At 43.5% G+C, this 14085-nt stretch overlaps 1 protein-coding gene and 1 long non-coding RNA gene across 3 annotated transcripts in view; one reads left to right on the top strand and one right to left on the bottom strand.

Annotated features, from left to right (window-relative positions):
• The window catches only part of LOC115459272 (arrestin domain-containing protein 4-like), a 69224-nt gene extending 55519 nt beyond the window's left edge, over positions 1 to 13705 (top strand). Inside the window, exons 6-9 of one of the 2 annotated variants that reach the window (XR_003940247.1) lie at positions 6149 to 6311; positions 9741 to 9895; positions 10029 to 12418; positions 12933 to 13705. Coding sequence is in view for 1 of the 2 variants with exons in the window: in XM_030189123.1 (XP_030044983.1) it covers positions 6149 to 6311; positions 9741 to 9895; positions 10029 to 10085 (375 nt within the window). In the remaining variant the exon portion in view is untranslated. The other variant, XM_030189123.1, reaches the window with a different exon arrangement.
• On the bottom strand, positions 2879 to 13784 carry LOC115459273. Its single transcript, XR_003940248.1, has 3 exons — positions 13699 to 13784; positions 12573 to 12577; positions 2879 to 2889 (listed from the first exon to the last, which is right to left on the bottom strand). It is a non-coding gene; the product is annotated as an uncharacterized LOC115459273 (long non-coding RNA).
• Between the last annotated feature and the right edge of the window lie 301 nt (positions 13785 to 14085).

Below are 14085 nucleotides of genomic sequence, written 5' to 3'. Positions count from 1 at the left end.
TGATCTCTGTTTAATAATGCAGGTGAGAACTCAGTGGGTACGAACGGCTCAAATGCAGTATCTTTTTGGCTCCTTGAAGGCTGGCACATCAACTTTGGCACTGGTGGAATCCACCTCCATGGCAGCTCTAACTTAAGATCCAATGGGATTGCACTGGCATCGAATGGGTCTCCACCTGCCTTGCTCATCAGGCACTGGTAGGTCCAGGGACAAGTCAGCATCGGACTGAATACACATACGGATTCTGCAGCATCCTCATCAGCACGGGGGGGATCGAGGCGCTGTGCATCGGGGGAAGCCCAAGAAGCATAAACATCGGTCTTCCTTGACTCACGGTGCCGAGGAGCATCAGGACATCTGATCCTCCAGTACCCGAGAAGCACTGGGAGGCGTGTTCCCCCTTCTTAGAAAAAGTGCCAATGTGCAAATCACCAAGTGACCCAGGCCCCCACCACTGGTTCAGCACAGACATCTTCTGAGACTGCCTCTGCCCCAGCGCCCATGCATTTGCTGATGCCCACCTTTGATAAGTGGTTCTGTAGCATGCTCACAGTTGCTGCAGGGGGCTCCGGCTTTGGCATCGAGGGAGTTTGTGCCACCAGTGGAACAGCCCAGGTCCTCTCAGAGGCTGCATTGGTGCTGATGCCCAGATCTTCAGTGCCTCGCAAGGTGCCAACATACATATCTAAGCAGGCAGTATCGCCTTCTACATTCGGGGGGGGGGGGGGCGGAAGCTTCTCCGGAGTCTGAGGGTAGGGCTCCTCAGAGGGTGGATATTGCTCTACCAGGCCAAGGTCAGTACAGACTCATTCACCTGTACTCAAGTTTGGGGAGGAGTCCGATTGGGACCACTCATGGTAGTCAGATGAGGGTACACATTACTTCTCAGGGGAGGAGTCGTATAGAATTCCATCTGATGTCTCCTGTCGTCCCCCTTCTCCCCCACTGCTAACTCCCGGCTCCGTTCCTTCTATCTCGCTGCTCCCTATTCCTGGAATAGACTCCCTGAGCCAGTACGTCAGGCTCAGTCTCTGGCTGTCTTCAAGTCTAGGCTTAAAGCCCACCTCTTTGCTACTGCTTTCGACTCCTAACCATGACTCTCTTACTCAACACCCTCACTTATCCACCCCTACCACTGCAATTTCCCCACCCCTAGCTGTCTGTTCGTCTGTCCAATTTAGATTGTAAGCTCTGTTGAGCAGGGACTGTCTTTTCATGTTAATTTGTACAGCGCTGCGTAAGTCTAGTAGCACTATAGAAATGTTTAATAATAATAGTAGTAGTAGTAGTAGTGATCCCTCACCTTCTTAGGAGAAACAGAGATCTTCACCTGAGGCGCTTTTTCGCTAGTTTTGTGAGGGAGATGGCTGCTGCAGTCCCATTTAAGTTGGAGATGGGGAAGAAGCCCAGAGCCGAGATATCTGTTTTCTGTTATGTCTTCTAAAGAAGGGGCCACTGTGCCATTGTGCCCTATCCTTAAGAGCACACTGTTGAACTGGGAATCTCCCCTCAAAGTGCAGGTCACACCCAAGAAGAGTGGGTATGCAGTATCTTCTCCAGAAGGCTCCGAGATTTGAGAAGGCACAATTGCCACACAACTCCATGGTGGCCAAATCCACACTTAAACAAGCCCAAAGTTCTCGGTCTTGTGCCTCGGCGCCCTTGGGACGAGGGGCCAGAACTTTGGGTTCATTGGGAGGAAGAAGTTTCAGGCCGCGATGGTTGTTGCCCACATCCAAATCTACCAGCTCTACACGAGCCTTTGGAGTCTTTGAACAGTACACTGATTCTGGCAGACTCTTTCTCTTTAGAGTAGGCTGCAGAGCTGCAGATGTAGGCATTACGTGGCCAGGGGCACCTATGATACTTTTGATGTTGCATCCAGACTCACTGGCGTGGGTGTGGGGATGCACAAAGATGTCGTGGCTTGGTATCTCTGACCAGGAACCAGCAGTTCAAGAAAGGTTGTTGGCCATGCCATGCTGAGGGGACAACTTGTCTTTGAGAGAAAGTGGAAGAGCTCACAGACCTCATTAAGAAACATATGGATACTATCTACACTCTCTCCCAACATCCTCCATCTACATCTAAAACAAGAAGATTTTCAACTGGGTCTAGGCGACGTGCCTACTACTTGACTCAGGCCCAGTGTCCCAGGCCTCACCAGCCCTGTCCTCAGAAGTCCCAGCCAGCTTCTCCAGTCAAAGCAGGGCACAGGCTTTTGACTGGGTCGAGCAGAGCATGGCTGCTCAAAAAGTATCTATCCCAGACAACCTGTTGGTCGCTGGTCGGAGGGAAGCTCACTTTTTTTTTTTTAACCAGCACAGATGACTCCTTGTAACCTCCGACCTGTTGGTTCTTCAAATAGTCTCAGGTGTGCACTAAATTGGCATTGGAGACCTCCAGATTGCCCACCAAGAGCGTCTTTCATCAAGCTGTCGGCACAAGCAGGTACTTCCAGAGGAAATCTCCACCCTTCTGCAGACATGAGCAGTCGAACCCATACAGCCAGGAGAAGAAGAGTAGGGATTCTATTCCAGATACTTCCTTGTGACTAAAAGGACTGGGAGGATACTGGTCCATCCTAGACCTAAGGGCCCTGAACAAATTTCTAGTCGAGGAAAAGTTCAGGATTCTTTCCCTGGGCACCCTTCTTCCTTTACTTCAGAAAAACGACTGACTATGCCCTCTGGACTTGAAGGATGTCTATACCCACATTTTGATACTTCTAAGTCACAGGAAGTATCACATATTTCGAGTGGGGAAATGCCACTATGAGTATCGCGTTCTGCATTTTGATCTGGCATCTGCACCCAGAGTTTTCACCAAGTGGTCGCAAAATATCTATGCAGACTGGAGATGTATGTGTTTCTCTATCAAGATGATTGGCTGGTCAAGAGCACATCTCAGGACTATTTAGGTGTTGAAAACTTGCTCAGGGCCTTTGGTCACCCCTGGAGGCGTCCCTGTCGATCAACTTGTTGGAGACCAGGGCAATTCGGCTGGCTTTGGAGGCGTTTTGTCCCCTGCTGGCAGGCAGAACGGTTCGAGTTCTGTCTGATAATGCTACGGCAGTGGCTCATATCAACAGCCAAGGTGGAATGAGTAGTTACCTATTGCAACTGGAAAATGTGAAGCTGATGGCCTGGGTGGAGTGTCACCTGACCGCCATGTCGGCCTCTCATGTGGCGCGGGTGGAGAACATCCAAGCAGATTTTCTCAGCCGTCACACCCTCGGTCCAGGAGAATGGTCTCTGAGTCTACGGGCGTTTCGATTGATAGCAGACCAATGGGGATCCCCCTCTGATGGACCTTTTCGCCACAACGCGAAGTCTCATGCTTTTTCAGTTGCCGAAGAGATCCCAAGGCGGAGGGGATAGATATTCTCCTGCAGCAGTGGCCTCCCGGTCTCCTGTATGCATTTCCTCCGTGGTTCCTCTTGGGGCGACTCATTCAAAGGATTGAGGCACACGGGAGTCCAGCGATTCTTGTCACTCCGGATTGGCCTCACCGGCCGTGGTACGCAGACCTCCAGTGTCTCTTCTGTCTGTGCCCCCTCTTCATCTTCTGGTACAGGGTCCAATTCCTCACCCAGACCCGGCTCTATTTTGTCTTATGGCTTGGCTCTTGAACGTGCTCATTTAATGAGTGGTTACTCTTCTGCTGTGTTTTCTACCATGCTACAGTCGAGTTGTCTGTCTACGTCGCTGAATTTTATTAGAACTTGGCAGATTTTTGAGAATTGGTTTGTGTACTGCAATATTTCTCTGCTCCGAGCTTCCTTGGCGGAGATGTTTGTTTTGTTTATTTATTTATACCCCACATTAGACTTTCTACATCTCGGTTTTGGTAAAGGCTTGGTTCTCACGTCCCTTAAAGTGCAGGTTGCAGCACTGTCCTGCTTCCGGGGTCGCGTGCAAGGTAAATTGTTGGCTGGTCATCTGGATGTGTCTAGTTTTTTGAAGGGAGTCTGTCTCCATCGTCCTCCAGCTAGAGCTATCTTTACGATTTGGGTTCTCAACTTGGTGCTGTCCGCTCTTACGGGGCCTCCCTTTGAAACATTGTCTTCCTGTTCCTTTAAGGATTTAACTCTCAAGATGGTATTTTTGGTAGCCATTCCTTCCGTTAGGCGAGTATCAGAGTTACAAACCGCCTCCTACAGGTCTCCCTTTTTGGAGTTTTCTAAGGCGTGTGTAGTGTTGCGTCAGGTTCCTTTGTTCCTGCCTAAGGTAGTTTCACGTTTTCTTCTTTCCCAGTCAGTGGTCCTGCCAGTCCTGGGATCTTGGGTTCGGAAGACCAGAGGAAATTGTGCACTTTGGATATTAGAGTTCTTAAGCACTATCTTAAGGCTGCTGAGGATTTCTGTCATTTGGATCACCTGTTTGTGCTCATTGGCAGTTCACGCAAGGGTCTGGCAGCTTCTAAGCCCACTATTTCTAGGTGGCTTAAGGAGATGGTAGCTTCCGCCTACCTCCTTGCTGGAAGATCAGTTCTGAAAGGGGTCAAGGCACACTCCACTAGGGGACATTCAGCTTCATGGGCAGAGCGTTTTTTTATGCTACCTGCAGGCATTTGAAAGGCGGCAACTTGGGCTCCTTTGCATTCCTTTTCTAAGCATTACAGGCTGGACGTACAATGTCGTCAGGAAGTGGTCCTTACAACAAAGATCCTCATGGCTGGATTGCTGGGGACCCTCCCTTAAGAGTATTGCTTTGTTACTTCCCATCTGTCCAATCCTAGGCCGGTCCAGAGGGATGCTGATGAAGGAGAAATTTGATCTCACCTGCTAATTTGCTTTCCTTTAGTCCCTCTGGACCTGCCCAGGTCCCTCCCATATTTATTGAAGAGTAGTTCTTTGTGTATAGTCCCAGGGAGTAGTTCATGCTGCTTATGTTTGTCATTCGTTTTGTATAAGAGTTTCAGGGCGGAGCTGTTCTGAGCCTTTACAGTTCAAAAAAAAATTCTAGAGTGAAACCTGAATGCCAAACAACTTCTCCAGAACGGGTTGTGTTTGAGTATGTGGGACACGGGATTACTGTGTCTTTTCAGCACATTAATCGGAGCACTTTAATGGCTGCTCAGATTCCCGGTGGCACAGAAGGTAGTTCTTTCTCTCTTTCCTGCTTTGTTAGTTAAATACTAAATCTAGGGTCACATGGCCAGGGCTCTTATTGACTATCTAGAGTCAGAAGTTCTCAGTCTCCACCTGCTGGAAGGAGTTCATAATCCATCAGTCCAATCCTAGGCTGGTCCAGAGGGACTCAAGGAAAGCAAATTAGCAGGTAAGATCTAATGACTCCTTTCAAATTGGATAGCAGATTGCATCTCCTTTGCTTATGCCCAGGCAGGGTTGACTCTTGAGGGACATGTCATGGCTCACAATGTTAGAGCCATGGCTGCATTGGTAGCCACTTGAGATCAGCCTCCATAGAGGAGATTTGCAAGGCTGCGACATTGTCTTCAGTCCACACATTCACCTCCCACTACTGTTTGGATCTGGATACCCGATGCAACAGCTGGTTGGGACAGGCAGTTCTGCAGAACTTGTTCAGTGTCTAGAATCCAACTCCACCCTCCTAGGCCCTGTTTTATTCTGTTCCAGGCTACATCTCCGAGAAAGCAAAGGTACTTACCTATAGCTGCTATTCTAGTACAGCAGGATGATTATTTGCACATACCCTACCACCTCCCCACTTAGTTGTAGTCTTTTTGCTTTTTCACCTGACTGGAGGACCCACACTCGTGCATCGGGCGGGAATACACCAGCACATGTGCAGTGGGATGCTGCTTGAATTTTCTACCTAGTCAGCATCCGCACCGGGCTCCATCAGATGACATAACCCAGTTGTGAGAATTATTGGCCTGTGTCCTTGGAGAACACAGCTACAGGTAAGTGTCTTTGCTTTACATGTACGTGCGCAGCACTGCATACATCTGCTAACACTAGTACTAGAGGAATTACTTGATGATAGACCTTTAGGATTTAACTGGACTCCCTGGGTAAAAGTATCCTATGATAGGCACAGCTCTTCCAGAATAGCACATGTCAATATAGTTATGGAAAGAAAACAAAAAGAAAGTCTAAAAGGAGCATTCTACTGTTTTTCACAGTCTCATCCTATACTTTTGTTGTCACTTTGGTATTCAGGTATACATCCACATTCCTGGTGCTAACAAGCTGATGATTGAGTTGCCTTTGGTAATCGGCACAATTCCATATAACGGATTTGCGAGCAGGAACTGCAGTGTTGCCAGCCAGTTTAGTCTGGACATGAGTTGGTTGGCTCTTGCACTGCCAGAACACCCTGAAGGTGAGATGAGTTTGTAGTTGGGTTCAAGAATTTGTAGATATGTTTTGCATTATTTTTATTTGATTTAAACTATTGGTGGTTTTGTCTATTTTTGTTCTGCAGTTTCATTTGTTCTTAGTATCAAAGGCTTCTGAAAAAATGTGTATTAAAATAAATGAATGCAGAGCGGAGGAGTAGCCTAATAGAGCTGTGGGCTAAAAACCCAGGATGACTGATTCAAATCCCACTGTGATTCCTTGATCATACATAAGTGCATAAAATTTATGCAGATTTATTTGACTTTAGTCTATGGCAGCTGAAAATTTAAAAATGGAAAATAGAGGTGTTCAAAGTATTATCTTAACTCATCACTTATCTGGACTACTGTAACATTGTCTAAGGAATTAACCCTTTAGTGTCCAGTGTTCCCATCAGTCTGTTCCCATATGGCTTATTACAGGAACATTGGACACTAAAGGGTTTTAATATACCCGTTTGTAATCAAGCGATTGTTTCCCTTCATGGAGGAGTAACCTAATAGTTAAAAAGTAATGGGTTGACAATTGAGGAATCAAAGTTTAAATCCCACTGCTGCTCCTTGTGATCTTGGGCAAGGCACTTAACCCTCCATTCCCTTGGGTGTAAACATAGGGCCTCTTTACTAAGGTGCGCTAGCGTTTTTAGTGTGTGCTAATATTTAGGGCACGCTAAAAGTTAGAGATGTCCATAGGAATAAATGTCTAACATTTAGCAAGCCCTAAATATTAGCGCGTGCTAAAAACTCTAGTGGGCCTTAGTAAAAGAGGCTCATAGATTGTAAGCCCTCTGGAGAAAGGAAAATACCTGTTGTACCTGAATGTAGCTCTGAATGTAGCACACTTTGAGCTACAACTGAAAAACAAAATGCATGAGCTAAATCCAAATTCTGCTAATATTTAGTCAAATTCTAGTTTAGAAATATTTATAGGGTCCCAGAGGCTGATGATATACAGATCTGTCTGGGTAGCTTCATGTGTTTCCCAGAGAGATCTTTGGTTTTAAGTTTCCTCTCATTAACTGGATACATTTTTCCCGGTGTGCTTGTTTGTGGGACAGAATTGATCTGTTTAAGAAATAGTGCTGTTGAGTATTCTGGGGGCACAGAGAACTTTGGTCATGCAGAAGGAATGTCCTAACTTGAATACCATTGTCCAGTTAACTTTGCATAAGTTTACACCTTAACTATTTCCTTGGGTATTCACAGCATTTATCTTTTCAATCTGATAAAGATATAGTTGGTTAAAGTGTGTGTATGTTAAGCTGCAGTCTTGGAAGGCTGCAAACTGGTTAGGCTTCCAGGCTGATCTTTTAATATGCATATGAGAGATTTATATCCAGTGGAAGTAGTGCTTGCAGATCTCTTATGAATGTTCATTAGGCATATCCTGAAAACCTGACTGGTTTGGAGCTTTTCAGGACTACAGTTTATACAGAAACACTAAGGGCCAGATGCACTAAACTTAACGAGCCCTTAACAAGCCATTAATGAGCAAGTAGTAAACCCTGGCATGCACAAAACACTTTTTTCCGATGATAGTAGCAGCTAATGCAAACGGAATGCAGATGAGCAAATCGTGTAGAAACCCTATTGTAATGAGATGCACTAACCTTTTCCGATTGCCTAAACGCTGGAAAATCTAACGAGAGGTCTATACCTCTCGTTGGGGCTGCGCGGGATTGGAAAAATTATTAAAATGTAAAAAAAAAAAAATTGGGATAAAACGGCCAAGTGCTCGTCACTTTATTGATAAATGTTCAATAAAGACTTCATACAACTTAAAAAAGTGGAAAAAAAATCCAAGTGCTTGTCCTTTTTTTTTTTTTTTTTTAAATAAACAAAACTGTTAATGGGATTTGAACCCACCACCTCTGGATTACAAGACCCCTGCTCTAACCACTCGGCCACAACTGTACTTACTTGGATGTCCCTCCCTTACTTTCAGGTCTCTCAGCTGAGTGAAGCATGGCCAAAAAGGACGTTTTTATTATTGCGTGGAGGGGGGAGGACGCCCAAAATGGATGTTTTTTTTTTGTTTTGTTTTTTTTGAAGCAAAGCTTTATTAAAAAAAAAAAAAAAAAAATCAAACGGGCTCCGATGCTGCAGGCTCTTTTTTGGACATCATTCAACCCCGGAATAATAAAAGCGTCCTTTTTGGCCGTGCTTCACTCAGCTGAGTGATTGGCTTAGAGACTTCCAGGTCTCTCAGCTGAGTGAAGCACGGCCAAAAAGGACATTTTTATTATTGCGGGGTTGAATGTCCAAAAAAGAGCCTGCAGCATCGGAGCCTGTTTGATTTTTTTGTTTGTTTTTAACATAGTAACTGCACGGTCCATCCAGTCTGCCCAAAGCTTTGCTTCAAAAATAAAAACGTCCATTTTGGGGGGCCTCTTCCCCCCCCCCCCCCCCCCCCCCCCCCCCGGCAATAATAAAAACATCCTTTTTGGCCGTGCTTCACTCAGCTGAGAGACCTGGAAGTAAGGGAGGGACATCCAAGTAAATACAGTTGTGGCCGAGTGGTTAGAGCAGGGGTCTTGTAATCCAGAGGTGGTGGGTTCAAATCCCACTAATAGTTTTGTTTAAAAAAAAAGGACGAGCACTTGGATTTTTTTTCCACTTTTTTAAGTTGTATGAAGTCTTTATTGAACACTTATCAAAACAGCAAAACAAAATACAGCACTCCAGAACAAGTAAGTAATAGCATAACTGATCAGCTCCAGGTCTCTCTCTCAGCCAATCCCAGCGTGTTTAGCTGTTACCAGTATCAGCTAAGCACGCTGTGATTGGCTGAGAGAGACCTGGAGGGAGGGACATCCAAAAAGTTTTGCTTTGTGTCCTCTCACGTCCCGATTTTCTGGGCTGGAAGGCTCCTCCGTATCGTCAGGTTAGTTTTTATTCTCTTGCCTCTTGTAGCCTGTAAAGAGAATGTCTTTTTAGAGGGAGTTTTTTTTTTATAGTGAAGGACGTCCATAAAGGACGTCCTTGGCATGCACAGAGCAGACAGCATAACGCTTGGCTTCTCTGCGCATGCTCGACCGGCTGACTATCCGACTGTTTAACAACGGAATAGAGAATGCAAGTGAGCTACAACGAGCAGCTCATTTGCATTCCTATTCCTTGATGCATGCCCGTCCCTTACCGATTCACTAAGGGAAGGGCTCTAACGATTGATTAGTGCATCTAGCCCTAAGACAGGTGTAGCAATCTGAGAGATGTGGCTTGTTGTTGGGGGAAAAATGCAGTGGGTGGTGGCTTAACCAAGTACAACTGATGCTTGTACTGGGCACCAAAATGCAACAGGATCACAACTTTTGAATTCAGTAATAGGCTGCACTGCAGCATGATTTTTCATTTTGGTTGATTTTTGTGCAGGTGGTACATTTTTATTGATGGGGAATGTTCTTCTGTTTTAGCTCCACCAAATTATGCAGATGTAGTATCTGAGGAAGAATTTTCTAGGCATGTTCCTCCTTACCCACAGCCTCATGATTCTGTTGAAGGATTACATTATCCCATGTTTGCTGTCATCCAGGAATTTCGGTTTCAGCCTCCACCTTTATATTCAGAGGTAAGATGTTAAATGTAACTGGCAGTCTTGTTTACAAAACACTTATGCATTAAAACCTAGGTCTAAAAGTCTCATAAAGATTCTCTTTACTGGGGGAAAACAGATTTGATTTGATTTGTTTCCATAACTGCAGGTTGATCCACACCCGAGCCCTACAGGAGAGAGGCGTACCGTTTCACTCATAGTCTGAAAAGGCTGGAAATGACAGCAGAGCACTGTGCAATCAGCACACTGGTTGCTGGAGTGTTTGGTTGCTCCAGTTTCTTAGTGGCATAAGAGAGAAGCGGTCTTGGTTCACCCATAGTGTAAGCAAGTCTGAAGCAAGAAAATGTGGGAGCTAATGGAGCGGAAATTAAAGCATCCTAGGTGTTTGAGAAATAGGTCCTTTTTTTGAATTACGCTGTATAAAGAACTGGAAAGGCCCAACATGGAGAAACATACATGACAGCAGGGTTGAAGTTTTATACCAAAGAAACGTAAGTTATGGAAAAAAAAAAAAATAACCAAAGCTACAAGGATATCTCCAAACAACAATGAGAATATGTGCATTCTAAACCTTAGAACAAACTTCATTTGAAGAACCGTACTGTGATTTATTTATTTTTATCTTTACAGTGGGGATAAAGAGCAACATAATTCAACATTTCAGTGACTTGGTACTATGCTTACTGCTTAGGGAGGAAGAGAGCTAAAATCCAAATTGGTTTCTAGTTCCATCTTACATCTGGTCTCAAACAATCGGGGTGATTTTTATCCCACAGACCCGTTTATACACTTTTATTAAGGTGAAACCATTGGACTTGGCAAATATGTACAACCCTACTTTGTAAGAAAAAAAGCATATTTGATAAGAGATTGTAATCTGTGTGCTAGTAAGCCACTTTTTTTTACTGTAACAAGAGGGTCTTAAGGCATGCTTATGTTTTTGGCGCGTACTAAAATTGTGGGCGCGCTAAATGTTAGAGACGCCCATGCATTCCTAAGGGCATTTCTAGCGTTTAGCACACGCTAAAAACGTGAGCACGCCTTAGTAAAAGATGCCTAAAACCACTTACCATGGGTGCAGGCTTGTTAACAAAGGAGAATTAGTTAAATCTGAAGCCTTTGTGGTGTACCTCAGGTGGAATTTTTGAATATTTTAAGGTTAAAATTAGATATGATTCCTTAGGAAAAAATCTCATGTCTTTTTTTTTCGTTGTCACCCAGATAAGAAAGCAATGCTGTATATGCACTTTATTCTATATCAATCCAGAATTAAACTCTCCGGTAAGCACAAAATTGTTCCATAAACCTTTGTGCTTACTATAGTTATCCATTTCTGTTCCTTTGCCTTCACAGGTTTCTTAACTGAAATTATGGTGTCTGTGCAATATTTTCCACAGTTTTCCTATTTCTCAGGACATAAAAAAAGAAAAATGTTTTGTTACTGCCTCAGATAAGAATCGGGTGCTGTCTTGCCTTTGTCTTAGAAGTAAAATATTGATCTCTACTGCAGCCAGCCAGGACTTAGGGAGGAACTAGCAGATGTTATGTTATCAAAGGTAACATTCCTTACTCCTCTGGTCTTTTTCCTCCTTTGGCTTTATCTCTGCCTTCTGTATCTGTCCCAAATGTGTTTGGTTTCTGTCACTCTTGCTTATTGCTACCTTGCTGGTAGGTTATTTCCAGATATTGATTAACTTCTTCACAAGCTATATTTTCTCACTTTTGTGGGGATACGTAAAATGATACATCTTTTCTGAATGAGTAGTTGAAACCTGTAGTAGTTTCTGATCAGAGGTGGTGACAATTAGGAAACATAATCCAAGCATATATGGGTCAGATACAGAAAGGGGAAAGAACTGGAAACTGAACACAGGGTCTTTGGTGATGGGTAACTGAGCAGATTGAAGGGGACAAGAGCCCCTTACCATTCACTAGGTGCCAGCTGGTTACAGCAGTCAGAGACGGATGACAACTGCTGTGAAAGCAAAATTACAAATAGCAGCCTTTTAAATGTTATCTGTTTACACAGAGTTACTGCCCATTCTGAACCGCTGTACATCTGTTATCAAGGATTGTTTCGGCAAGGAATAAGCAAACATTTCAGTATGAATTCAGTCGAAGCGTTGTGTGAATAGTGCTTTTATTGGGACTACAAGTGACAGGAATTCTGTCTTCTGAAATAACTAATCTTTTTTGTGTTCTTATATTGAAACATTTTGACAAATTCATCGGTGAAAACAAAAATGTTTAGCAGAGTTCATAGAATTTTGTGTTAATATTTTCCTTTATTCAGCTATAAACAAAATGTGGTTGTAGTTCATTCTTTTTCTAGTTATTTGTCTTAGCAACAAAAAGCTCATTGCCCAAAAGTGGAACTCACTAGTTCTCCATAGAACAAGTCTTAAAAGCTGCTAAACATCAGTCTTGATGAACACAAAGGTTAGTTGCAGCATCTGTGAAGAAGGGTTGACGGCGGTACGATCAAGTGTGGGCCTTTGCTAGGTGTAGAAAGGTGCCCTTTTTAGTGAAAATGGGAAGGTGAAGAAAACTCTGATAATACCCAAAGGGATAGTAGAATAATAATCAAAAATTCACTCTAAATAATTCTACTATAGTATACACGAGTATTGGAGGTGTACTACTGCCAACACATATGAAAAAAGTGGAGAAAAAAGACTTCAGAAATTCTAACGAGTGCTCTTCATGTGGAAAACCACCTTTCAAATTTCTAGCACTCTAGTTCTTCAATCACCAGTCTTCACAAAAAAACTCCACTCTTCTAATTCATATAATGCATGCCTACACACCTTTTCACAATACTCGATGTTAAAGGCTCAAATCATAGTGAACAAACGGTGAAAAAAAATTTCAACTTAACTGAAATATTCTGTCATATTCTGAAATATTATATGAATTAGAAGAGTGGAGTTTTTTTGTGAAGACTGGTGATTGAAGAACTAGAGTGCTAGAAATTTGAAAGGTGGTTTTCCACATGAAGAGCACTCGTTAGAATTTCTGAAGTCTTTTTTCTCCACTTTTTTCATATGTGAAGGTGAAGAAAACCCCATCTTCTGTTAGTGAAAGTCCAGGGCATTTTCAGAGCAGTAAATGAGCACAACTGAAACAGGGACCATTTTGGGCTGGCACCACTATTTGTAGTCTGTGGCAACAGGGAGGTCATCACTTATTGAGATTAGTTCCATCAGGAGCATTCACGAAGTGAAAATAGCACAGAAAGAAATCATATTATAGATGCTAATGGTGGAGGGGTTTTTTTGTTTGTTTTACTGTAATTTATTTAAAAGAAGGTAGAGATATTGGAACTATATTTACCTACTGATATATTTATAACATTGCAGTTTATTAGTGCCCTAGCTTTCTCTCTCTTTCACTTTCTTGTCCATTGTTAGTAAAAGGATGACTGGCCTGCCATGCCTTGGGCTAGTGCTCTTCAAAAGTGGAAAAGGCAAAGTGCCTATTGGCAAGCAGAGCCACGTCAGCTGCTTAGAAAGAAGCAGCACCTGTGATTGATGCAGAATGTACTTGTACAGCTTGCAGAAACTATTCTGCCAGTGCAGAAGCCCAGAGAAGAGGATTTTTTTCAGCCTACAGAATCCTCTCTGCTGCCCGTCTTCCAAGCTGGTGGCATAGATCTGCTCTCTGAGCAGAGAGCATACAGTGAAAGCTAAAGGAGGGGCAGTTGTGGGTGTACGTACATAGGTGCAAAAAGAGATAACCAGTTTACAAAGAAAGATGAGATGTAGCTAATGGGAATTGCAAGGGCGGGAGAAAGTGTTAAGAATGTAGGAAGATGATACAGAGGCAGCTTGAAAGATGAAACACAGACTTGCAGGCAGAGAGAGGCCATCTGCTACAAACAAGGCTTGTAGGCTTGGGAAGGGGAGCAGCGCCATCAGTTTGTGTAGCTCTACCTGAAAATAAAGCAAATATAATTTAAGTTATAATTAAACAGTTGCTGTATTACAGAGAACAATACATATTAAAAAAAGCAGGGGCCTCTTTTCAACAAAGCATACACTTATGAAAGGTATAGCATAACTGAGCATCAATTTTCAAACAGAAAAACCTGATGCAGTTGGGTCACCAGGCAAGTATCAAAATAAAGTAAATAGTTGAATAAACTAATACATAGTGCCCAGTATTCAAAGGGGTTATACTTCTAAATTTGCCTCGCTGAAAATGTA

This window comes from Microcaecilia unicolor, unplaced genomic scaffold (genome assembly GCF_901765095.1).
Source record: "Microcaecilia unicolor unplaced genomic scaffold, aMicUni1.1, whole genome shotgun sequence".
NCBI classification, from domain to species: Eukaryota; Metazoa; Chordata; class Amphibia; order Gymnophiona; family Siphonopidae; genus Microcaecilia; species Microcaecilia unicolor.
This window is presented reverse-complemented; position numbering and strand designations above follow the sequence as displayed.